The following is a 26,463-nucleotide window of genomic DNA, read 5'->3' on the forward strand; positions in this document are numbered from 1 at the left end:
TTAGCTTCCATTCTGTGTGTGAGTGTGTGTATCAGTGGGCTTTAAATTATTTTTTACATGCTGAATGAGACTGGATATTTTATTGAGAGGACAAGCTTTCTGTTGTAAAACATTTTAAAATACTAATGGGGTGACTTTGAGTGATGGAATCAAGTCTTCCACATTCGTGTACCGTAGACCATGGATGAAACAACATTTTAAGATAGACAAATGTACACCAAGTTTTGTTTTGTTTCTTGAATGAAATTAAATTCCCAAGACATAAATTGTGTAGTTTCTTAAATGTCTTGTTAGCAGAATATGGACCCTAATAAAAATATAAATTGTGAAATACAAAAACTTCAAATTGGTTTGAAGCTCAGGACACATGATGGAGTCTTTTTTCCCACGTGGCTGCTACCCTGGACTGTCTGCCCCTGCACTCTTACCTGAACTTTTGCAAGGACCAGAACTGTCCTGAGAAAAGTATCTTCCATTTGACCTGTGGGTTTCATTTATTTATTTAATAAAAGGTCTAATTGTTTGTGTGTTTGACTGAGAGCATGCGTGTATGTGCACACCTGAGTGCCTGGTGAATGCCGAGGCCCTAAGAGGGAGCTGGAGTTAGCGGATTGTTGTGAGCAGCCACGTGGGACTGGAAATTAAACCTAGACCTTGTGGAGATCAGCCAGTGCTCTGAACCCCCAAGCCATCTCTCCAGCACCTTATTTATTTAAATTTATTTTTATTCTATATGTATTGATGTTTCACCATGGGTGTTGGGTTCCTTGGAACTGAGATAAAGACAGGTGTGAGCTGCCATGTGGGTGCTGGAAATTGAACCAGGGTCCTCTGGAAGAGCAGTCAGTGCTCCTAATCATTGAGCTGTCCCAACAGGGTCATCCCCGTTTATTTTTTATTTTTAGGGGCTGTTTTATCATGGTTGGTGCAGGGCCACTTTTGGAGGTTTTCTGTGGTCTGTAAGCCAGGCCTGTTAGGACAGAACCCAGCTGGATCAGGTTGGCTGTTTGGAAAAGCTGAAGGGATGAGGTGGAGAGCTTCTTTGCCCCTGGAAGGAGCTCTGCTCGGGGCTGCAGCAGAACTCAAGAATTCTTCCCAACTTAAACCTTTTCTGGACTTGGGGTTTGTTGGTTTTTTTTTTTCTAATGTGTGTGTTTGCGCATGCTCTTTATGCCTTTTGATCTTGCTATGTGGCTTCAGGTGGCCTTGAACCAAGTCATTATCTTAGTCACTGATTTATTGCTGTGAAGATATATCATGACCTAGGCAACTTATAATAGAAAACATTTAATTATTATAGTGGTGGGGAAGATGGCAGCATGCAGGCAGGCACTGGAGCAGTAGCTGAGAACCACACCCTGATGGCAGGCAGAGAGACTCTGGGCTTGGCGTGGGCTTTTGAAACCTCAGCTCTCAGCTCAGCTACACGCGTCCTCCAACAAGGCCACACTTCCTACTCTTCACACAGTGCCACTCCCTGGTGACTGGGCTCGCGTGTATGAGTCTATGGGGCCGTCCTACTCCAACCTCAGTCATCCTGCCTCAACTTCCCAGTTCACGTTATCAATGTTAAAGTAAGGCCTTTAATCCCAGCATCCAGGAGGCAGAGGCAGGTGGATCTTTCTAATCTAAGTTCAGGCCAGCCTGGTCTACAGAGTGACCAGCGGAATAGATTTGCAACCCACAGTGAGAATGATGTCCCAAGTGAGGTGGATTTTGAAGAGAAGGAACATAAATCTAAGTCCCTAAATTTTATGGTTCTTTTCCTGGTTAAGCTTTGGACTTGGTGTTGCCCTGTTGTGACTTCAACTTACCTCAGTTCTTCTGGTTGTTTCTCTTCATCTGCAAAAGTTAGGAGTGCCTGTTTGATTTGACGCATGCTGACTGAGAGGACACAGCCTACTGGACTCTAAGATAGAAGGGGACATGACAGCCTAGGAATTAGTGTGGTCACACTGGGAGCCCTGCCGTGCAAGGGGCACAGACCTGGTGCTCAGGAGAGATCATTCCAAATGAGAGGAACTTTTGTGGTAATGGTGTTTTATTGTGAGGCAAATCAAGTAGGAGCTGGCTCTGTTCTCTGGGTGATGAGTTGGATTTAAGAATGGAAGAAAGGCAGGTGGTGGAGGCGCACGCCTTTAATTCCAGCACTCGTGGGAGGCAGAGGCAGGCGGATCTCTTGTGAGTTCGAGGCTAGCCTCGTCTACAACAGCTAGTTCCAGGACTGCCTTCTGAGCAATACAGAGAAACCCTGTCTCGAAAAACAGAACCAAAAAGAATGGAAGAAGGGTGGGTCTGTGTGTGGTGGGTAATGAATTGGACCAGGAATGGACTCGGTTTTCTGAGATCTTAGGCTATGCACACAGTTGCTTGCTGTGATTCTGTTTATTTTAACAGCCCCTTCTACAGTCCGTTCACTCAGAGCAGTTTGAGTAACTGGACCAGGGGGATGAAGCAGTCAGCTTTGTACATTAGCGACTGAGTCAGGCACTTAACTGTATACTAGATGGCGCTTTGATGATCACTTATCTGGTTGAATTGCGGAGTTTGGAACTAGTGTGCAGTATTTTTTAAAGATTTTATTATGTATAGTGTTCTGTCTGCATATATGCCTGCAGGTCAATAGAGGGCGCCAGATCTCATTACAGATTACTGTGAGCCACCATGTGGTTGCTGGGAATTGAACTCAACCTCTGGAAGAACAGCTAGTGCTCTCAATAGCTGAGCCATCTCTCTGGTCCTGAGAATACTTTTAAAAAGAGTTCCAAACTGTTTCTATTTGGGACTGGGAGTTGATGGGTTTATTTTGGCTACAAATTAATGTTGTTCTGTCCCCTTTGAATACATGGGCTTTTAGGTTTGTCTTGGAATAGTTTCCTATAAACTTGCATGTGCATGGCCTCGTCCTATCCAAAGGCTCTACTAGAATTCATCATGGTTTCTACAAACTTGCATGTGCATGGCCTCGTCCTATCCAAAGGCTCTACTAGAATTCATCATGGTTTCCTTCAGCTGTTTGGAAATGAGATGACATTGACTGGTTTGCTTCCTGCAAGGTCCAAGTGTAGCAGGCAGGACTGCCTGGCCCTGAAGGTGAAGCCTCCAAGGAGGCCGACTCAGATTCAGGGGGGAATACAAACGATGTTTGTCATCTTCCATTTTCAAAAGAATAAGGGAATAGGTTTTGAATTCTATTTACATTTGGTTGCTTAGAAATCCTGGGTAAGTTGTTTAACTAACCTACAGTTTTCTGTAAAATGAAAGTAATCCCACCCTTGAGTGTCTAAAGCACACTGTGAGAACAGATGTAACTACTGTGTTACTGAGTGGTGTTCCTGCTTCTGAGGCTGCAGGTTTCTTGAGAGCATCACTGCAAACAGAAGACTACCTGGTGACTTACTGCTGGGTTGGAGCATGTATTTGTGGTTCAGAGAGAGGCGTGGGGGCAAAGGCAGAGGCTAGAAGTGTTTTCCTGCTTAGAAGCTCACAGGAATGTTTGGATGTCAGGAGGAGCCATGCATAGTGTCTGGAACAACAATCCGCACGTGGTCCAGATGTGGGCTGTTGTTAGAAGTGACATTCCACGCATGGTCTAGATGTGAGCTGTGGTTAGAAGTGACAGTCCATGCATGGTCTAGATGTGGGCTGTGGTTAGAAGTGACAGTCCACGCGTGGTCTAGGTGTGGGCTTGTTAGAAGTGACAGTCCACGCGTGGTCTAGATGTGGGCTTGTTAGAAGTGATGAGATGGACTTGCATTTTAGAAACAGCTTCCAGACCTTGAAGAAGGCTAAGGATCCTGACCCTGAAGCTTGGAGTTTGAATACTTGGGTTCTCTGCTGCTGCTCCCAGCAGCTGCCTGGAGCCAAGGAGTTCCTGGGCTGCTGAGGGCCAGGCTGCCAGCGTCAGCACACAGCTATAAGATTTATGTCACCTGGAGCCATAAGTCTGTCAGCTAACACCAGAACTGGAAGTAGAGAGTTCTGAGATGCTGAGCACGAGAACTCACACCCTCACATTCTCTACCTGGCTAGGGAGAAGTCCCAGCCACCTCACAGGTCACATCTGGAGACTTGGACCTCTGCGAGATCTTGGCAGTCTCTGGCCCTCTCCCACTGTCTTCTAAGGGAAGGCACTGGAGAAGGCAGCATTAGGAAGAGCGCATAGTGATCCTGTCTTTACCTCTTTAGGGCAGAATCATCTAGATTTCTATAGGCAGGTTATGTTAAAGGGGTTTTCTTACCAAGTATTGTTAACTGCTGCCCACACTCAGGTACTCAGGTATGCTAGAGGACAGTGGCTTCTGGATGGACTGGAGTGGACGTAGGGTAGGAAAAGTACTTGTTTGGTATTTGAGAGACATAGTGGACAAGTGCTCTTGTTTTTTAGGGTCTTTATGGCTCTAAGTGTAACCATTCTAGTGGGAGGGGGAAGGGCACAGTGCAGAAGAACCCAGGAAGCTAGAAAAGTAGAGCGCTGGGCACGCGCCTCACAGGAAGGAGACTGGCCCCTCCCCTGCCCATGATCTCACGCCTCTCCTTGGATCAGCGAGCTCATTTTATTGCTACTCAAAGCCATCCACTTCCCTCGCCACTCAAATCCGCACTTTTACAACTTCATACTCTTCATCATGGACATTTAGTGCCCAAGAAATGAAGATTCCCACCTCCTTCTCTCACCCTGTGAGCTAGAAAATGACTGCGCATGGTGACACCGGAGCACAGGCGAGCCTGTGGTTGGCCAGCAGCCATGATCTTTCCCTCCGTCTTCCAGGTGCTCCAGCCACAGGGAGCCAAGCTCTTCAGAAATCCCCACCCCCCACAAGGTAACTAGCACAGCACAGGACTCCAGCAAGGGCGCGCAAGAGCCATGTCCACTCCTCCTCTACTGGGAGTATTCTTTCCTTACAATTTTGAGGCTGGGGAGATGGCTCGTTGGGTAAAGTGCTTGTTGCAAAAATGAGGACCTGAGTTCGGATGCCCAGACCCGCACAGATGCTCAGTGTGGGGCTGGAGAGATGGGCTCAGCGGTTAAGACACTTGTTCTTGATTGCCAACCAACACCTACATGGTGGCCCCCAACCATCCAAAAAAAGGAAGAAAAAAAAAAAGCCAGACTGGTGTAGCCTGTGTCTGTTAACCCCAGTAGTGGGGCAAGAGGAGATGGAGTCGGGGGATCCCAAGTGCTTGCTAACCACCTAGTCTCAAAAATGAAGTCTGCACCAGGCGGTGGTGGCGCACGCCTTTAATCCCAGCACTCAGGAGGCAGAGGCAGGTGGATCTCTGTGAGTTCGAGGCCAGCCTGGTCTACAAGAGTTAAGTTCTAGGACAGGCTCCAAAACTACAGAGAAACCCTGTCTCAAAAAACCAAAAACAAGAAGCTTGAGAGCTGGCGAGCCGGCTCCACTGGTAAAGGCACCGACCACTTGACCCGGAGACCTGAGTTCAGACCTAGCTCCATGAGAAGGCAGAAAGAAAACTGACTCCAGGAAGTTGCCCTCTGGACTCCACACATCTGCTGGTGCTCAAGTGCACACAGCGTTACATATGCGTGGGCCAGAGATAAAGCTCAGCTGTTAAAAGCATTTGCTGTTCTTAGGCCCAGAGTTAGGTATAGCACCCACGTCAGAGGCACCACACACAAGCACCTGCTGACCACAGCCTCAAGCAGTTTACACGCCCTCTTCTGGTCTCCATCCGCACCTGCACATACACATATACCCACACGCAAATAAAACAATCTTTTTAAGAAGGTGAAGAGCAATAGGAAATGACACTGACATCCACCTTTGGCCGCTTACATGCATAGGCATACCTGCACACATATGTAGACACCACACACACGCGTGTGTACACACACAAACACAACCAGGATTGTAGATCAGCGGTAGGTTACTGGCCTAGGACCTGGTTCCATCCACCGCATTCTTAACCTACACTCACAGAGACAGACACAGATTGCCAAAAATGTTTAACCAACATCTTAGTGTTGTAAGAAGAGCCGCTTGTTGGCTCCTGGCTGCTCATCCCTGAAATAATCACACAGACTGTATTAATTAAGGCACTACTTGGCCCATTAGCTCAAGCTTCTTATTGGCTAACTCTTACATATTAATTTAACCCATTTCTAGTAATCTGTGTGTCGCCATGTGACTGGCTTACCGGTAGGGTCAAGTTCCTAGCGTCTGTCTGGAGGGGCTACATGGCTTCTCTATGACTCTACCTTCTTCCCCCCAGCATTGTTTAGTTTTCCCCACCTACCTAAGTTCTGCCTTGCTATAGGTCCAAAGCAGTTTCTTTTTTTTTTAAAAAAAAATATTTATTATGTATACAATATTCTGTCTGTCTGCGTGTCTGCCTGCAGGCCAGAAGAGGGCACCAGACCTCATTACAGATGGTTGTGAGCCACCATGTGGTTGCTGGGAATTGAACTCAGGACCTTTGGAAGAGCAGGCAATGCTCTTAACCTCTGAGCTATCTCTCCAGCCCCCCAAAGCAGTTTCTTTATGAAGAAGAAATGGTAATCACAGCGTATAGAGGGAAATGCCACATCACCTTACACTGTCATAGAACGTGACAAACTAGAAAACAAATGAACTGGATGGAGTGGAGCAGGGACTCATTTTTTTGCCTAGTGTGGCCTGGAACTGCTCTGAGGGTGACCATAAATTTGAAGTCCTCTTGTTCCATCCTCCCGCAACCTCCACACCCCACTGCGAGAACTGCAGGTGTGCAGGCCCCACCATGTCTAGCTGAAAAACAGGGTTATGGATGGGGCCCTGGGACACATAAACAGCAGATTTAGAGATGTCAAATGGTAGCTAACCTCAGGTCTACTAGATTCATGAGCTGTTTTGCTGATGCGCCGGTATAGGCAACAGTGCTCTAACAGCTAAAGCCTGCATGGCCGACAGTCGGTCTTGTCACTGCCCTTTCCTGCATTCGTTCTGTCCCTGAGGCTTTCCCCATCTGCTCCTTGTTTCTTTTGCCTCGATGATCAAGAGTGGCCACAGCCTGGCCCAGCAGCCAGCTGCCCCCTTGGCCAAAGCCCAGGTCTGATTCCTTTCTGCTTTTGCCCTCCAGTCTCTGAGAAACCAATCAGAGGATTGGGGGTAAGAAGGAAACGGGGAACCCTCTGTCTAGGCACACTTATTTTTCCAGCCAGGCTTTTCTGCTGCCTGCATAGTTGATGCATGACATAGACAAGACCTTTAGCAGCAGTCGAGCAGGGACGCAATGGCTGCTCTCATGCCAGTGACCCTCCAAGTTAGGATTTAGGTGTGTTGAAGGAGCTGCGGGCAGGCCTGTTTTTTTGTCCTGCCCAGCTCCCACATGGTTAGCTTTACACCCAAAATAACAACACACAAATTGTATTCATTTAAACATTGCTTGGCCCATTAGCTCTAGCCTCTTACTGGCTAATTCTCACATCTAGGTTAACCCATTTCTCTTAATGTGTGTAGCACCAGTCTTACCGGGAACTCACATCTAGGTTAACCCATTTCTCTTAATGTGTGTAGCACCAGTCTTACCGGGAAAGATTCAGCATGTCTGACCTGGCAGTTGGCTTCATCGCGTCTGCCCCAGAGAGGAGAGCTATTGAGTCTGAGCTCACTTCCTCTTCCTCCCAGCATTCTGTTCTGTTTACTCCGCCCACCTAAAGGCTGGCCTATCAAATGGGCCAAGGCAGTTTCTTTATTAGCCAATGCCCTTCCCCCATCAGAGGTGCATCCCAAGAATCCGCCCAGAGGCTTCCAAGCGCATGCCGTCCCCTGGCATACTCTGAAAACAGACTCCCCCTCTCTTTAGTGTCTCCATTTGCAACTCAGGTAGGACGGCACCAGAGCCCTGAACTTTTCAGCTGCTTGCCTTGCTGCTGCCAAAGTCCAGGTGAAAAGCCTTGACAAAATGAGCCATGATGAATCCTACCGGTGAGCATGGTGCTCACCTGCCTGTTTGGGCTGGGAAGGATGGGAAGCTACTGAGCACCTGGGGAACATGGGCTCACAATGCGTGCATCCTTGTATATGCCTTTAGTCTTTCAACAGGCTTTGGCTTGTCCTCCCTCCATCCCTTTTTGAAGTTTCTCTCAAGTCCCAAGATTATAGGACTGCATCACAATGCCCAACTTGGTTTTTTGTTTTTAAAAATAATTTCCAGGGCTGAAGAGATGGCTCAGAGGTTAAGAACACCAGCAACCACATGGTGGCTCACAACCATCTGTAATGAGATCTGGTGCCCTCTTCTGGCCTGCAGGCATACATACAGGCAGAACATTGTACACATAATAAATAAATAAATCTTTAAAAAAAAAACAATTTCAAAATGCATGTATCAAGTAAAAATCTGTAATTCCCGTTCCCATGGTGGATACCTTTGTGTAGAATAGGCCTTCACTGCTCCACAAGTAAAAGGAAACTATATTTTTGTTTGTTTTTGAATTGTCATCTTGATGCAATGCTTGGGTGAGGTAAAAGGGAACCTTGGTTGAGAAACACATCCACTAGACTGGCCCATAGACAAGCCTGGGCATTTCTGTTTTGTTTTTCAAGACAGGGTTTCTCTGTGTAGCCCTGCCTGTCCTGAAACTCTTTGTAGACCAGGCTGGCGTCGAACTCACAGAAATCCGCCTTCCTTTGCCTCCTGAGATTAAAGATCCCAGCTACATTTTTCTGATTAAGGACTAATGTTAGAGGGCACAGGCCACTATGGAGAGTACTGCCATGGTCAACAGGACTGGGTTGTATTAATCATCATCATCATCATCATCATCATCATCATCATCATCAAGCCGAGCAAGCCACTGGGAGTTTTGTGTCCTGGTGGCAAACATGTCCCCAAAGGCTGAGCATGTGGTTCAGGGAAAGTAGATAGAAAGCCCAGGTCTGATCTCAGCACGACACACAACCAGGCATGGTGGCACACACCTGTAATTCCTGAGAGGTGGGGGGCAACAGCCTCAAAAACTCAAGGTTTAAAGCCAGTTTGGGCTATATGACACTGCCTTAAAACAAAACAAAATAAAACCATACAACAAAAGCAAAAACAAAACAAAAACACAAACCAAACCAAAGTAAAACAAAAAAAACTCCATCAAACAAACAAACATAAAAACCCCAAGACCAAGACAGTAACTGATTATGACAAATTGAATGGGCATGGTGCCCCACCCCAACTACAGGACTTCCTTCACAGGGCACTTTATATGCCAATGACTGGTTCTCAACCCGTGGCTTACAACCCTTTACAGGCTTTAAGACCATCTGCAAATCCTATATTTACAGTACAACTCGTAACAGTAGCACATTTATAGTTATGAAGGGGCAACAAAAATATGTTATGGCTTGGGGGGGGGGGGAGTCCCCACAACATGAGGAATTAACTGTATTAAGGGGTCATAGCATTAGGAAGGCTGAGAACCACTACTCCAATGTTACCTGGAAGCTGGCTTGAGCAAGAGGCTGGGAAGGACGTTCAGAGCAGGGGCTAAGCTGGGGACAGTACTTGGAGCTCCCAATCACCAGGCCATCTTCCATAGCTGGGTGAGGGCCAGGGGATTTTCTGCAGGCACCTGAACAGAAAGGAGGAGAGACAAGGCAGCCGCCAGCTTTCTAGTAGGCGGGGAGACAAAACGGCCCTGGGAGCAGAAGCAGAAAAAAACTGAGCTCCAGCAGCTGGATAAAAAGCAAGGCACTGCAGTCAGCTCCTTGGGCTTTGCAGACAGACATCTTGCCTGTCAACATCATATCCAATGGCTACTGATGGCCACCAGTTACCCTGCCGGTGTGACTCAGTGGTCATGGCTACAAGCCCGTGGATACGTTAACCAAATGGCACTAAATAGCTGCTGGCAGATGGCTAACCTGCAGGGAGGCCGTGGCAAGAGGCTGGCAGGAGTGTCTCTCTCCCTCATTGGTTTAATCACACATAGAAGCTGGGCACAAATCTGCCCTCCTGGGATTGCACCATACTTTCTGTCCTTTAAAAAAAATTATTTTAAATTTTGCACGAGTATTTTGCCTGCATGGACATCTGTACCACACAAATGCCTTCTACTCCCAGAGGCCAGAAGAGTGTCAGACCCCCGGGGGTTGGAGTCAAGACAGTAGTGAGCTGCCATGTGGGGGTTGGGAATCAGACCTGGGTCCTCTGCAAGAGCAGCCAGGGCTTTTTTTGTTTTGTTTCTCTGTGTAGCCTTGGCTGACCTGGAACTCACTCTCTAGATCAGGCTGGTCTTGAACTCAGAGATCGACCTGCCTCCCCCCTCCCCCTCAAGGCTGAGATTACAGGCGTGCACCACTGTCACCCGACCCAGCCTGTGTTTAGTTTAAGAACTGCTGCTGGTATGCCATGATCCTTCAGTCGTACCACCTCCTGTCCCTGGGTGCAGTTTGTGGGGATACAAGTCACCTGGGCACCTCCCCTGAAAGACAGGTACTCTTCAGAAGAGATGCCAAGGGGGAGCCTGAGGCGAAATGAGAGTGTGCTTGTAGCTCAGGGTCATGACTGTTTGCTGCTGTGGATACACACACACACACACACACACACACACACACACTTTCCCAGATGGTATAAATGCTACTCCCTGTGGGTATTCTGGGGAGACCCTGGGGGCATCTTTGAAGCTGGGGCGCAGACGCTGTGTGGCCTACTAATGCTGTTGCCGGAGGCCTCAGCCAGTCCCACGGACAGCTTTGATGCTGGGGTAGCCCTTCAGAGACCCAGACCTGGCAGAGCAGAGTGGGCCTTGTACTTCCTCACTGTGTGAGGCTGGGATATTCATCCCCCGGAGAGCCATTAATGAATTAATGATGACGCCAACATTATTTTAAATTATTTATTTTTCTGTAGCTCAAATCACAGAATAGTATGATACAATTTTTCTCAAGCTCAACATACTCATTTCAAATGTTTTCTTCTTTTACAGTACGGACAAAGATGTGTGAATTGATGAAAAAATGACTCAGAGCTTATTAAAACTGAGAGCTTATTAAAACTAATGCTTCCTAGGCACACCCTGAGCTTCTGTCTGGAGTGGGTGCAGGGAGCGAAAAACTTTAAATTCCCTGTCTATTCTGGGTAGGTGGTCCCTGAGCCACCCATCGTGGAACACTACTTAAGACTTGTTGGTTACCTACTGGAAGGCATTTCAAAAAGCACAGAAATACGTATACAGAAATAGCTCTTCTATAAAAAATCCCATACAAAAATAATAGTATTTATGCAAAGTTTGAGATACTACAAAATAATGTATTAGCCTGTGTACTCAACCTAGGAAGGAAAGGCTCTAAGAGGCAGACGAGATGTGTTTTCCTCTTACCTCGTTCCAACTCCTTAGGGCATGACACCAGCCTATGCTTCACGCAAAGAACAAAGTTACACTTTTCTGGAGACATGAGCAGAGCCAAATGTCTCTAAGTGGAAAGTGGGCCACCTGGTGATCTCAACCATCTCCTCCCTTCTGTCCAGGCACAGCGTGGCAGGGCAAATGGGCACCCAGGCGCTTCACAGCGCTGGTGGGGGTCCCCAGAACTCAGAATGTTGTCCTACACTCGTGGAAAACACAACCTGTGCCACATTCACAGGAGTGGCCGGGTCACTGGGACACTTATGTACGAAGAAACAAAACCAACCCTGAGGAATCCGACCATGCAGAACCAGGCCACCTTTGTATTCAGATGTCTGAGGGGGAGAACTGAGTTCGGAGTCAAGCCTGGCAAAATTTGGTTGGAAACAAGCCACTATGGCCCAGATGGCAACTCCACCTCTCTAGTCCCTACCAATGCCCAGAATCTCTTGTGACTGTGACCATCTGCACCTGCGGTCCTGAGAAGTCCAGGCTGACACTACATGGCAGGGCTTGGAGAGATCCCCTGGGTTCCTCAGATTGTTTTGGCACTCAGCAAGACTGTCGCTGTCTGGATGGCCCATGGTGAAAGAGTACTTTACAGTAGGCAATGATGCCCTGCAGAAGAGACAAATTGGAGTGGACTGCTACAGAGGCTAAGGGATGCTGGGCCATGAAGCTCTGCAGACTTCCATCTCTGAGGGGGGTCCCAAGAAATGTTCTCCCTTTCTGAGACCCTAGTAAAGAATACATAAACCCCAACTCGCCAGTGTGGCCAGAATGCTTCTAAAGTAGCTTTTCTAAGCAGGACCACTCCACTCTGCTAGGATGACAAGGGGCCACGGCACTGGTTCTACAGGCGAATATATTCCAAGATCTCACCTTATCTGAAAGAACTACACAGAACAGACAGCATAAACGAGGAGCTTTCCTGCCCTGACTCAGTGAGGGGTGGCCATCTACCAGGCCAGTGTTCGTACTGTCAGGGACTCCCAGGAACACGACATGTCAAAGGTTTCTGTACTAATACCCCCTTAGCATATTGTGAACATAGATGTATGTGGGAAAACTGGATCTTACAAACTAACTTCAGATATTTTGCTCATATTTAAGAGGCAAGTTCCTGAGGCTTGTCATAATTTATAAAGACTTTTTAGCAATAAAAAAATTAAAGGCAGAATGTCGCGTTGAGCTCCCCCTATTGAATGATGTAGTGTTTGGCTCAAGTATAGGATAAAAGGATATCGGTGAACCGAACTAGTGAGCAGGAAGGCACATTCTGAGGTCATCTAGGTGACATGGCGTGCACAGTAGTATTCAAAGACTGCATTAATGAGCATTAGTGCTTGGAGGCAATTATTCATTTAAGGTGTAGAAAAACAGGAAGCCCCAAGGAAAGCTGGTTCTAAGGAATCTAGTCTGTATTTCACCAAAGTCAGTCCGTCCCAGTGCACCATGAGGACCATTTCCATGTGTTCAATTCACAAACTACATCTTTTAAGAATCAGCAACCTAGAGAACACAGGTGAATTCTCCAGCTCAGATCACTGGCCTGCGGTGTAGGGTCAGTTCAAGGGAATGAGGCTGATTGAGAACTTCGTGGGCTTGCTATCATCCTCACCTGGCTTGTGCACACAAAAGCCAGCAAGGTTTGGTATTTTAACACCCTCCCCACATACAATCCCTGCTCCATGCTTACCACTAAGAAAGACAATGTCAAAGCCCTCTGCGGCAGACTGAGTGAATAAGGACAGCCCATTGTGTTGAGAGTGAGCTTATAAGACAACAGGCTTCTTGCTCTGACAGCACCAACAGCTGAGGCCATTCTCGTCACCTTAGTCTGTCTGTCTGTCTGACACACAAACACACATACTGTTCAGACTGTCTCAGAGCATAAATCACATTGTACTTGGGACAGTTTCGATGCTTCTGACAAGAATTTGGTTTAGATGTAGAATGCAGAGTTAGGGTGCTATGTGGGGATACAGTGGGCCATTTCCATTTGGATTATCTGATGGGGTATTCTTTTTGAGGACAGATTGGGAATTATCTTCCAAAAATGACAGTGTACTGTTACTGCTTTGATTATATGTTTTGCTAACAAGAGTTTTCCTCACTTATTCTGGTAAAATGGCAGATTTTTCTCCTTACCACTTCTTTAAAAGAATCAAAGAAGCTGCAGAACACATGGCCACCAGCCTGTTTTCTGGGGGATTGTTTAGAGAGGAGGATTCTGTTGAGTCCCTTTCTTCCTATGTAAGGCACAATGAATGCAAACCCGAGCAGATTTCAGTAGGGGACAGGCAAGGGGAGTCCTCTTATCACTGAGGGCCTGAGCAGCTTGCAGCCTGTGAAATGTTACTCACATGGCGTGTGCAGGCCAGAGCCAGCTGCCCATGTGGTCAGGAGGGTAGAGCGGACTGACAAGAGTGCTACACACTTGAGAAGCTGAACCTCAGGAGGGGAAAGCGTCTTGAACACACTAAGCATGTGCCCAGCACTTTTAGGGTAGGTTACAACTGTGTGTAAGAAACCTATGTGCCCTCCTACAAAGAAACATGGATGCTATGACCACAACTTAACTCTTCCCCTTCCATTTTGATCCTGTTGGAGGGATGTGTTTAGGGAGACGGAGACCATGGTTCCTCCTTTCCAACATCTCAGTTTAGACTCTTCGGTTTTCCTCACTCTGTAGCCCTGGCTGCTTCAGACTGACCCTTCTGCCTGTCTAGGACAACAAGGAAATGTTACCCTCTTGGCTCAATCTAGGTTTTTTTTTCCACAGTGGTCACAGCTGTTGACAGCAGGACACACTGGCAGCTAGCATGGCCAGGGGTGGGGGCACACAAAGACTGAGTCCTTGGTTGTGACACCCCATACAAGGATCTCAGGCAGCCCAGGTTGGCCTTGAATTCAGTCTGCAGCCAAGGCTGACTTTTAAATCCTAACTTTCCGGCCTCCATTTCCCAAATCCTGGGGTTAGAGGTACATAACACATCCAGCATGATCGCTCTTTTAAAGCCCATGCTTTGTCAACGTAAAGCGTACGGCGGCAGGAGTGAGAACTCCTGCAAGGATCTGCTGCCTGGTAAAAGGAATGGGTGGAAGGCATGCACTTGCTTTTTGCTCTGCAACACCTTAGTACTCTGAAGACTAAACAAGCATGCTGAGGCCTCTCCAGGTCTCTGCTAGTCCTGTCTCTAAGTATAAAGACAGAAGTGGTAGTGCCAACAGGAGGTTGCATTCTGGATCCTTTGTTCAGACAAAGCAATGTGTGTTCTAAAACTCACGCCAACACGAAACTCTGCAAAACCTGCCAGGACCTTTGTGTCCTTTGAACACTAGGGCTTGTGCTACAGCTTCCTTCTGATACAGTGAGTTTCCTCTCAAAGGAACCTAAGTTGTATCTGCACATTCATGCTTATCAGTGTTAATGCCTCGTAACATTTAAGTTAACCAAAGCTTTTGCTTCCAGCTCAAACTTCCCCAACAGGTCTAAAGAGAGCAGCACTTTTGACTAAGTTTGCTGCAGGACCCACAAGAACCATATACACAGGATCAGGACAAACACATGAGACTTGAGCTGGTTTCAGAAATGATCCTCCTACCATTCTCTGCCTCCCTTCAAGGCCTTAATGTGTTAGTAAGTTGGGTTTGGCTTGGCAGTGGATGTCCCATGCTCCCGTGCTGAGAGGAGCAGAAATCACAGACATACTGGAGTGGTCTCACGGCATCTTTGGCTTTGAAACCATCACGGATGCAGTCAATTGGAGTGTTCAAGGTTTTAACAAAAACACTGAATATTGAGTTAATTTGAAATGCAATTTACCCAGGAATAAATCTAATAAGGTCATTTGGATAATTAAAATATGAAAAAGATAACATGTAGAAGAGAACAATGATGTTCATATTCTTGAAATAAAGACAAAAGTAGTGACATTTGGTTCATTTTCACAAATTGCACATGGGTAAAATCATACAGTACTGCAGACAGCTATCGACAAGCAATTTAGTCAAAGAATTTGCTTCTTTGTTTCACTGAAAATTAAAAAGCTGTATGAGATGCATAGCTTTGATTAAGACTATAAATACAGTTTCCTTCTCAATAAAATTCCAAATTTAGAATGCTGGCAAAAGGCAGTGCTGGCAAAGTTTTTAATGCACATGGAAATGCTATTCTATTTTGGCTTCCAGAAGTAGCCCTAGGAACTCCTATGCACCAACGCATTGACAAATGGTCACTTCAGTTTTCTGTGAATTATTTTAAATGTCACCTAGGTACTTAAAGTTAGCGCTTGCTCCCTTCTAGAAGCTAAGGCAGCAGATGCATGAAGCACCTCAGCTAGACTTCCAACTAGCTCAGCAGTTCACCTGTGCTCCTCAGGCCACAAGGACTGCAATCTACATGGCTCCCTTGGACACCCACTGGGACTTCCAGGCTCACTTCTGCCCAACGGGGCGAAAGCCATCATCACTGCACACTGTCCTTGCAGCAATCTCAAGTCTAAAGTCTCACACACTGTGGGGTCTTCAAACTCCACCTCCCTGAAGACAAACTTCATTTGCTGTCATTCTTCATGGACTGTCCCTCCATCTCTTCGGAAGGCATGCTTTGTTGGCTCTGCTGATCAGTTCCCATTCATGCTTAGTTAACTTTTAACCATCTCAGCCTTCATGTAATTTGCTTATTGTGTTTCTCTAGTTTTCACTAAACACAAATGCAAAGGCAAAGACTGAAGCAATCATTTCAAAACACAAGAGCTCACACTAAAGACACACATGAGCATCAAATATTAAAACATGAGTTTTCTCCTGTCTTTATTCTGGGGAGGAGGAATCTTCCTCCTCATCTTCCTCGTCTTCATCGTTGAATGAACAGGGGGTCTCGCCGCGGGACTCAGAGCAGTGAGAGGCCGCACTACTGGACTGGTGACTATCTGGGGCAGGGAACTGCCCAGTTGCTAAGGCCACTTCGGCATCCAAGCACAACCCTTGGTTCACACTAGCAAGTAAGTTAAAAACACAGATTCATTAGTGTAGTGCAGACAGGAATAAACAGAGGAAGGAGGTACCGCTGAGCAGATCTGCTACAAACCTGACCCACCTGTTGCAGCAGTGACATGGCCCTGGCTCCCCAAAGAAGAGCCAGGGCTCTGGGGCTGGCTTTTCTCACCTTGAAAAAATACATACCTTGACTGGGGTACAGTGGCACTAGTGGTCAGGTCTAAATTTGAAACTGATTGGGTAGAGTTCAAAAGCAGTCCCTGATCTAACCAAGAAGGTCCTGTAGAGATATCTGCAAGATAAACACCAAAAAAGAGAAAATGTAGGCTCTGCACTCTGGTTGTTCTGCTGTGCCCTGAAGTAAGCATGGGCTGCATATCTTGGTGACAGCTGGACAATTCTCCTGCCCCATGAAGAACCTGGTTTTTGGGGGTGGGGTGGGGTGGGGTGAGGCACCAATTAATTCCTGAAAGAGAATGGAAAAAAATAAAGGAAGACAGACTTCAGGGAAAAAGAATTCAAAGTAAAACCATCACTGGCTCCTTTTAGTTCAGTGTTCTTGTTTTCCCCAAGACTTATTTTATTATTTTTAAATCATGTGTATCTGTAAAAGCCCGAGAGGGAATGTATGTATACGAGGTGCCAGTGGAGGAAAGGGGTTTGGGTCCGAGCTGTGCGCTGTCTTCCACAACAGCAGTATCAACTCTAACTTAACTACTCTAGCTTCCTTTTGTCTTTATGTAACACCTGACAAGGTTGCTTACTGGGTATAGTAAGAATGTGGCCAGAATGTGGACTATCTTACACATCTGCCATCCTCACCATGAAACACTACGACAGAGACATTAACAGCGAAAGCCAGAATTGGACAGAGACAAGACAAATCACAACTGTTTTAGGAGAGACCACACAGCTTATGGATCAGGCAGACAGATAGACTCCTGTTACCCTTCCCCCACCTCCCACTGTGTGTGTGCACATGTGAGACTTAGGACTTGCTAATCAGGCTAGGTGAGCAGGCCAGCAAGCCCCAGGGATCTTCCCACCTGTCTCCCTAAGCGCCAGATATGAGCATACATCATCACGTCTAGCTTTTTCCACAGGTGCTGGGGACTGAACTACATTACATACAGATGGTCCCAGGCTTGCACAGCAAGCACACTACCAACTGAACCGGCTCCCACCCTGTGTATGCAGGTGAAGCCAATCCTGTCGCTCATCAATGATCTATGCTTCTTCCTACCTAGAGGCCCCTCCACTTCTACCCCTGGTGTCATCTGCTTTATAATCCAAAGTAGTCTTAAGATTGTGCTTTCATATAATGCTGTTTTAAAATTTATTTTTATTTTATGTGTATGGATATTTTGTCTATATGTGTATCTGTGTACCATGGCCTGGTTCCCATGAAGACCAAAAGAAGGCATTGAACTCAAGCTACAGGTGGTTGTAAGCCATGGTGGATGCTGGAAAGTGCACCTGGGTCCTCTGGAAGAGCACCCATGCTCTTAGCTGCCGAGCCCTCTCTCCAGGTCTGTGGTGATGGTTTTAATAAAGATGAGACAGGTAGGAGGTGTTTCAGCTCACAGGAAACCATAAGGGGATGTCGTGGCATCTCCTTTTCCCTGAATATGCCATGCTTCTCCCACCACAGCAGACCAGTTCTTACTACATTGTTACTTGCAGGCTGCCTCCCTGTCTAGAAAAAGTTAGCTCAGAGAACTGTAACCTGAATGTCTAGGGACCTCAGAATTAATGAATGAATGTATATAGTCTCTTACAACAATTGGGTTTTTTTTCTGTTTAGTTTTTCAAGACAGGGTATTTCTATGTAACAGTCCCCCACTTGTTCTAGAACTTGTTCCCAGCACTTGGGAGGCAGAGGCAGATGAACCTCTGCGAGTTTGAGGCCGGCCTGGTCTACAGAATGATTTCCAGGGCAGTCACAGAGAAATTTTTCACAGAGAAAACCTGTCTCAACCCCCCCCCCCAAAAAAAAGAGAAAAAGATCTCACATCACTGGGCATGGGTGGTACCCGCCTTTAATCCCAGCACTTGGGAGGCAGAGGAAGGTGGATCTCTGTGAGTTTGAGGCCAGCCTGGTCTACAAAGCAAGTTCCAGGACAGCCAGGGCTACACAGAGAAAACAGTGTGTGTGGGGGGGGTCGAGACCACAGACCCCCTCACATGATAAGGCAAAACCCAATGCATACTCAGAAAATAGCTTGTGCAAATACGCTTTTATTGTATTGTATTTTTGTTTCTATGGGTGTGTGCGGATGTGCCATGGCATGAGTGTAGAAGTCAGAGGACAACTTTTTAAGCAGTTGGCTCTCTCCTTCCAACATGTAGGTGCTGGAGATGAAACTCAGGCTTGGCAGCAAACATTTCACCCACCAAACCATCTTGGCAGCCCTCAACCCCCCCCCCCCCGTGTGTGTGTGGGCATTGCGTGCCATGGCATGCTTGTGGAAGTCAGTGGGCTGAGGAGCGGGCTCCTGTCTCTGGTGTGAGGCAGGACCTCGGGGGTTGCTGCACTGCACACTCACAGCTGATCTGTCTCTGCGTCCTCATCTCCCTGCAGGAGTCCCACAATGAAGATGCACACTACCAGAATGGCTCCTTGTGTGGGTTTGAGGATGAAACTCAGGTGGCCAAGCTTGTGCAGCCAGTGCTCTTACTCACTCAGATACTTTCGTGTATGCTAAGATAGGAATTCTGTCTAGCCACTGAGAATGAGCCTGTGCACGAATGAGGAAACTAAATAAACTACATCAACTTTAGACTGGCCTGCTAAGCCTTTTCTTCACAGGCTAAGGCAGCTGTGAGAGGGAAAAAAAAAAAAAAAAAGACTCCAATTCTAAGAAGAAAAGCAGATTGTGAATACACTTAAGAACAAGTCTGAACAAGATGAAATTAAAGCTGAATCCTGTGCTGAATATGAATTAGTACACAGAACTGTGCAGACTTCTGCAGGGTCACAGCCATTCAGTTGTGAGCAGTACAGATTATATTTCCTTCTACAGTGGATCTGAAAAGCCCACATTTCTTTCACATCATTACAGGCCCTCTACGGTGGTTCTCACACTCTCGTCCAAGGGCCAGTCCCTCCCTTTCATACTAAAGGAACATGTCCCTTTGAACTGACAGGAAAATCTGTAGCCCAGTCTGCAAATGAGGTCATGAAGAGATCAAACTACAGGGCCTGCTAATCACCCTGAACCTTTCCACTGGGAATAAGAGAAAGAAACTTGTGGTGATTTATTGAGCCAGTCCTTTATTCAGACACTGCTGGACTTCCAGTCCGATGAGGCTAATGAAAACAGGGAGCGAAGGGAGCAGGGAACAGTGCATATATGGTTAGAATCGGCTGAGGTGCAGGAGGGTCGGGGGGCCACACTTGCAGAAGGCAGATGGTACTGACTTAGTACATGCAGCACAACAGAAATCAAATCTCAGTTAAAAAGACCTACGAGCAAAAAGATAAAGCAAACTACCTTTCTGCTTATATTTGAATTTATATACCTTACAACTAATATTAAAACTCTGTTTCAGAGATGTGAAGTCAGGTACAGTGGTGTGCACCTATGGTCTCAGCTACTTGGAGGCTCAGGCACCAGGTCACAGAAGCCCAGGAGTTAAAGTCTAGCCTAGACAACATTGAGAGTCCATCTTGAAAAAAATAGCAACAACCAAAAATGTGAAATTCTAGATGAAAAGCCCCAAATAGTTTTAAATGTTCAAGGTACATTTAAACATTCAACAATATATAATATTGTTGAAATTAGCAAAACCACAAACATTTCCAAATTAGTGGAAAATATATGAATGTGAACCTTCTTTTTATTAACTATACCTAGTATACCCTTTCAATTTATTTATTGGATTTTTCAAGACAAGAGTTCTTTGTGTAATAGTCCTGGCTGTCCTGGAACTCTCTTTGCAGACCAGGCTGGCCTCAAACTCAAGGAGACCCAACTGCCTCTGTCTCCCAAGTGCTGGTATTAAAAGGTGTGCACCACTGCCACCTGGCTACTCTTTCATTTTATAATAAAAAGAAAATTATGTCTCCAAGAAAAATGTATAAGCAGCCAATAAATACATGAAAAGATCCTAAATCATTAGGGAAATTAAATAAAAATCACTGTGAGTTACCATTTCATATCCACTATGTAAAATTATAACGATGGACAGGGATAGGAGTAGCTTGGTAGTAGAGTGTATAATTATCATTCAAAAAACTATGTATTCAATCACTAGTGCCAAAAAATTGAGGCGTGGAGGGTAGTGAGAAGGATATTTAAAAAAAAAAAATCAGACGCCTCACACATTACTTTGTACAACTGTAAAATGGTATGGGCACTTTAAAAGCCATTTAGTATCTCATAAGAAAAAAAAAACCTAACAATTCTGCTCCAACAAAGCTGTAGACATGTTTGTAAAAGCAAAACACTAGGGCCGGGCGGTGGTGGCAGAGGCAGGCAGATATCTGTGAGTTCAAGGCCAGCCTGGTCTACGAGAGCTATTTTCAGGACAGCTAGCACTGTTACATAGAGAAACTCTGTCCTGAAAAACCAAAACTAACTAAATAAATAAAAAACCAAAACACTAACAATCCAAACGTGTACCAACTGATGAATGAAAATGTGGTACTTCATAAAATGGAATATTATTTACCAATTAAAAAGGAATGGGGACCAATTAAGCTTCCCTAATCCAAAAATCCCAAGTCTGAAATGTTTCAAAATCTGAAACTTTCTAAGTACTGACATAATGCCAAAATTGTAAAATTCCATACCTGACTTCATATGATAGGTCACAGTCAAAACACAAGCATATTAAAATACCCTACAAAGTAACTGGGTAGAATTGTATATGAAACACAAAGAGATATTATATTTAGATTTGGGTGCCATCTCTCAAATAACTTTATTATGCAAATTCAAAGATTCCAAGAGACAAAAAAACAACAACTACAAACAAACAAAACGCAGCCAAATCTAAAGCACTTCTCATCCTAAGCATTTTTGGGCAACCAGAAATACCTAATACAAAGGCATGGAATAGCTTGGATGAGTATATTAAATATACTATGCAAAGTAGAAGAAGCCATTACAAAGGCCACATAATATTCAATCCTGTTTATATGTGATTGAAAACCACAGTCATAAAAACAAAGAAACAAAGAAAAAAAAAAAACAAAAACATTAAAACCAGACTAAACTACTAGTTGCCAGGGGCTGGGGTTGTAGTATGTAGGGAGTGCTAATGACCTGTAGTTTTTATTTATGGTTATAAAAATGCCCAGGAGCTGGGTGTAGTGGCACACGCCTTTAATCTCAGCAGTGGCAAGCAAGGCAGGTGGGTCTATGACTTTGAGACCAGCCTGGTCTGTTGTGGGATTCCCATCTGTATGCGGTAAACACCACTGGTGATAGGGTAGAGCACAGCTAGGCATGGAAAACTAAACTGAATGCTAGGAAAAAAGAGGCAAAGTCAGGGAGAAGCCACAGAGCGGCTGCCAGAGACAGACATGCCTAAACTTTACCAGGGAAGCCACAGCCACATGGCGATACACAGATTACTAGAAATGGATTGAATTAAGATATAAGAGTTAGCCAATAAGAAGCTAGAGCTAATGGGTCAAACAGTGATTTAATTAATACAGTTTCTGTGTGATTCTTTCGGGGCTGAGCAGCCAGGAACGAAACAAGGGGCCCTCCTCCAACACTAGTATCTATAGTCAGCTTTAGGCCAGCCAGAGTTGTGTAGTGAGTCTTTAAAAAGAAAAAAAAAAGTATCCAGGAATTAAGCAATGGTTGCAAACTTTTGTGAATATACTAAAACACCACTGAATTACAAATAGGTGTTTACAGGGCTGGAGTGATGGCTCAGGAGTTATAAGCACTGGCTATTCTTCCAGAAGATTGGGTTTAATCCCCAGAACCCACACTGTAGTTCACAACTTCTGTGCTCCAGTCCCAAAAGATTCTGAAACCCTGCTCTGGTTTCCTTGGGCATGAGACACACATGTCCATTGACATACATGTAGGCAAAATATCCATCCACATAAAAACTTTTTAAAATGGATGTTTCATTTTATGAGAATTAAATCTTAATTCAAAAGCCAACTAGGAAAGTAGAATATTTCTACTTTTTAGGGGAAAGTAAAATCTAGTAAAATCAAATTGAAAAATTTTCGCATCATCTAAGAAAGCTCAAGACCCATCCAATGCAGACCTAGTAATTTCAATCTGTAAGTTGCACACAGCATTAGACACATGGATAGAACGTTCAAAGCAGCACTGTATTATAACATCAACTATGTGTGTGGGGGGACAACTAGAAGTTCATCAGCACTGAAATGAACAAACTATGATTTTTTTCATGCAACAAAATTTAATGTGGAAATAAAAATGTATGTATTATAGCAACATTAAATATGACAGATATAATGTTAAGTCAAAGAAAATCAAGCCACTAAAGAAAATATCACCCCATGAAGTTGGCACAGTCCAGTATGTAATCGCAGCACTCAGGAGACTGAGACAGGATACTATGAGTTCAAGTTCAGCCTGGGCTACAAAGTGAGTTCCAGGATGGCCTAGGCTAGAGACAACCAGAAAGACATGAATTTACTGATATCAGAAGACAAAACAATGTTTCTTTTTCCTGCTTATCATACTTGTTTTTGCCTCCAAAGCAGTGGCTCTCTCATGGAGGAAGGTCATTGGTTAAAAAATAAAGAAACTGCTTGGCCCTCATAGGTTAGAACATAGATGGGTGGAGTAAACAGAACAGAATGCTGGGAGGAAGAGGAAGTGAGCTCAGACTCGATAGCTCTCCTCTCTGGGGCAGACAAGCTCCAACCCAGGATGGACGTAGGCTAGAATCTTGGTAAGCGCACCTGGGTGCTACACACATTAATAGAAATGGGCCAGGCAGTGTTTAAATGAATACAGTTTGTGTGTTGTTATTTCGGGGTATAAGCTAGCAGGCGGTCAGGAGCCGGGCTGTGGGAAGAGGCCCGCAGCTCCTACAACAGCTCTCAACCTCTGGGTGGCATTCTACCAACTGAGAACATCCTGGTTTTTGCCGCCTAAATCAGTGGTTCTTAACAATGACCTTTTCATAGAGGTTACAAACTAGATATTATGCATATCACATATTTACATTATGCTTCATAATAGTTGTAAAATTATAGTTATGAAGTAGCAGCGAAATAATTTTATGGTTGGGGCTTACCAAACCATGAGGAATTATATTAAAGGGTTGTAGCACTAGGAAGGTTGAGAACCATTGCTTTAAAGAAAAGCAAATGAACAGATAAGAAATAAGAAATTTAAAGCCAGAGTGTGATATACACCTGTCAGACTAGCACTTGGGAGGCTGAAGTAAGAAAGCCAAGATTAGAGGCAAGGCTAACAGCAAATTCTTGTTTAAAGAAGACATTCGAGGCTACATCTACAGGTGTGGAGAAAGTCAGATAGGAGGGTGCACAAGTAACTTTAACAGAATCATTTTTCTACTAAGTGATGAGTCACTGAACCAGGACTGTTTAGTCTCTAATTGTAGAAATACTCAGTATCTACTCACTATTTCACAGAAACAATTTAAAACCTGGAGAGGAATATGGAACAGGAAGCACAGACCATTTAGAGGTTTTACTGTAAAGAGAATAATGAACATAAGCACAAATCCATGTTTTCTGTTTTACTATATTCCTTGTGGTAGTTTGACTGAGATGTCCCCAGAAGTCTTGGGCATTTCAAAATGTAGTCTCCAGTATTAGAGGCATGGCCTTGCTGGGGGTAGGCTCTGAGGTTTCAAGAGTCAAGCCATTTCCAGTTAGCACTGTTTCCTGTTCCAGCCTAAACACCTCCTGCTTGCCGCCATGATCCACTCTTCTCCCCTGTAACTCTAAGCCCAAAGTCAACCCTTCCTTCTACAAACTCCTTGGTCATGGTGAACTGCCACAGAAAACTAAGACATCTTCTGCTCTCCGAATTCAGATCCCCTGAACAGATAAACACAGCATCCCAGTAGAGTGAAGTAAATCTATTGTTTTGTTTTGTTTTGTTTTTTTTTTTTTTTGGTAAAATACTCTTAAGTTCCCCTAGAAGAATTATAAACAAAAACAAAAGGCCAAACTTCCATCAAGCTTTTCACTAAAAGCTTTACAAGACTCTATTCAAACTCTCAGAATTAGAGAAAATATCACTGTGGCCCTAAACTTAGTGATGAGTCAGCCAATTTTTGTACAATATATACAGTATAGATGTAAGCTTGTACTCTAAAAAAAAATCACTAATTTTTTAATTATATAAAGTATTTAAGAACGCCACCTAGTGAAGCTAGCGCATGCTCTCTGAACTGCATTTGTGAGAATGCTTAACAAGTCAGGTTGACATTCGACCGGGTACATAGCATCTCCAGCATACCTGTGACATAGCCTTCTAAAGCTTTCGGGACCAGGGACTTTGCAATTTGCAGGTCTTCCAGAGAGCATTTGCCTGACTCCAGACCGAAGGACATTCCCATCCGCTTCAGTACTTCTATGTCATCATGGATCTCAAAAGTGTTATCAAAATTAAAAAGGTATTCAAACCTGCAAAATAAAGCAAGGATGGGGAGGGTTGAGTTGTACCAATCCTGACAATTTGAGTTCAGTTCTCTCCCCCCACCACACCCCTAAATATATAACTTTAACACATACACACCTAAATACATAAATTTAATAATAATTTTTCTTTAAAGAAATAAAGGAGGCCAGGTGGTGGTAGCACATCCTTTTAATCCCAGCACTTGGGAGGCAGAAGCAGGCAGATTTCTGAGTTTGAGGCCAGCCTGTCATACAGAGTGAGTTCCAGGACAGCCAGGACTACACAGAGAAAACTTGTCTCAACAAAACAAAATAACCCCAAAACAAACAAAAATAAAAATAATAAAGAAAGGAAGTATGGGGTCTTGGTGCCATAGAGGAGCTCTGCAAGGTCTTACACCCTGTGCTCTTTCTGCTTAATTTGCTTCCTGGGGTTTGTAGTAGACTGGCTTATTAGTCTTAGAGAAATAAAGTGAATGCTCAATTTTCCAGCTAGCCACAGAATACTCAGTCAATCAGGAAAACTTTTCCCTTTGATTTGAGGATGTACCACACTGCACAGTTTGGTCTGAACTTCTAGATTCAGGGATCCTCTTAGATAACTGGGACTTCAGTCACTTGAACTGAACATATCTGAATTAAATGGAAGACAACTGTAACAAAGCAAACCCAGCCAAATCCTGTCATGAGGAACTAAGAATAAAATATCTTAAGCAAGTGCACAGAGCTCAGTATGGTAGCTCAGGCCTTTAATACCATTACTTGAGTTTAAAGCCATCTTGGGTTTTAAGACTTCTAGTCCAGGCTAGTCTACAAAGTGAGAATCTGTCACAAACCAACAAAAGTACCACATATAAACTACATAGCAGCTATCAGAATGTTCTTGAAAAGTAATCAGTTTAGATGCCTGAATACACAGCACAATCGAGAAGCAAAGAAAGGGACAACAAGATGTGACCTAAACTTATCCCCAGGAAATAATTTGGGGAAGGACAGAACTGAGACCTCTATCTACAGGTTCTGTGCTGTTTGTTCTAGTGCAAGTTCTGAATAATTGTGGGTTTGACCTTCTTATGGGATTCTCTATTAAATGCACGTGAGGTTGAGACTTATACTATTCTAACTTAAAGCAGGAGGCTGAAGTGAGTCTGAAGTATATTAACAAGCTCACAATGAACTGGAAGTGGGCACCTGCCAGAGGGATGATTTCAGGCATCTTTACATGCAGATGGCTTTGTAAACTTAATTGCATTGTGAGAAAGCCTCCAGGCTAATTAAGGGTAAGATTGCTTCACCAAAGTAACTGACAGACAGGATTACGGACCTACCTCAAATAACAAGTGTGTGCAAGCTGCTCCATGAGGGGATGCAAGGCAAGGCATGAGTCAGTGACCACCCAAGGCATAGAACCAAAATAGATTCCAGCCTGGGTGAACAGTGACCACAAACTGTTAAGGTCAATAGTTCCCAATGGGTCCCGATTTTCCTGAAATTTTTAATTCTTCTAAACTTAATG

The 26,463-nt window shown here is 44.8% G+C and overlaps 1 protein-coding gene across 19 annotated transcripts in view; it reads right to left on the bottom strand.

Moving 5' to 3' along the window:
- Positions 1 to 10,820: 10,820 nt before the first annotated feature.
- Positions 10,821 to 26,463, bottom strand: part of Tfdp2 (transcription factor Dp-2) — a 118,278-nt gene continuing 102,635 nt past the window's right edge. For all 19 annotated transcript variants that reach the window (XM_050157334.1, XM_050157326.1, XM_050157320.1 and 16 more), the window contains 3 exons: positions 24,787 to 24,953; positions 16,535 to 16,640; positions 10,821 to 16,346 (listed from right to left, as the gene is read on the bottom strand). In XM_050157334.1, the coding sequence (XP_050013291.1) occupies positions 16,163 to 16,346; positions 16,535 to 16,640; positions 24,787 to 24,953 (457 nt within the window). In that variant the 3' untranslated portion in view covers positions 10,821 to 16,162. The remainder of the gene's footprint in view (positions 16,347 to 16,534; positions 16,641 to 24,786; positions 24,954 to 26,463) is intronic.

Source organism: Alexandromys fortis, unplaced genomic scaffold (genome assembly GCF_014885135.2).
Source record: "Alexandromys fortis isolate MF-2015 unplaced genomic scaffold, M_Fortis_MF-2015_v1.1 scaffold_85, whole genome shotgun sequence".
In the NCBI taxonomy this organism is placed as follows: domain Eukaryota; kingdom Metazoa; phylum Chordata; class Mammalia; order Rodentia; family Cricetidae; genus Alexandromys; species Alexandromys fortis.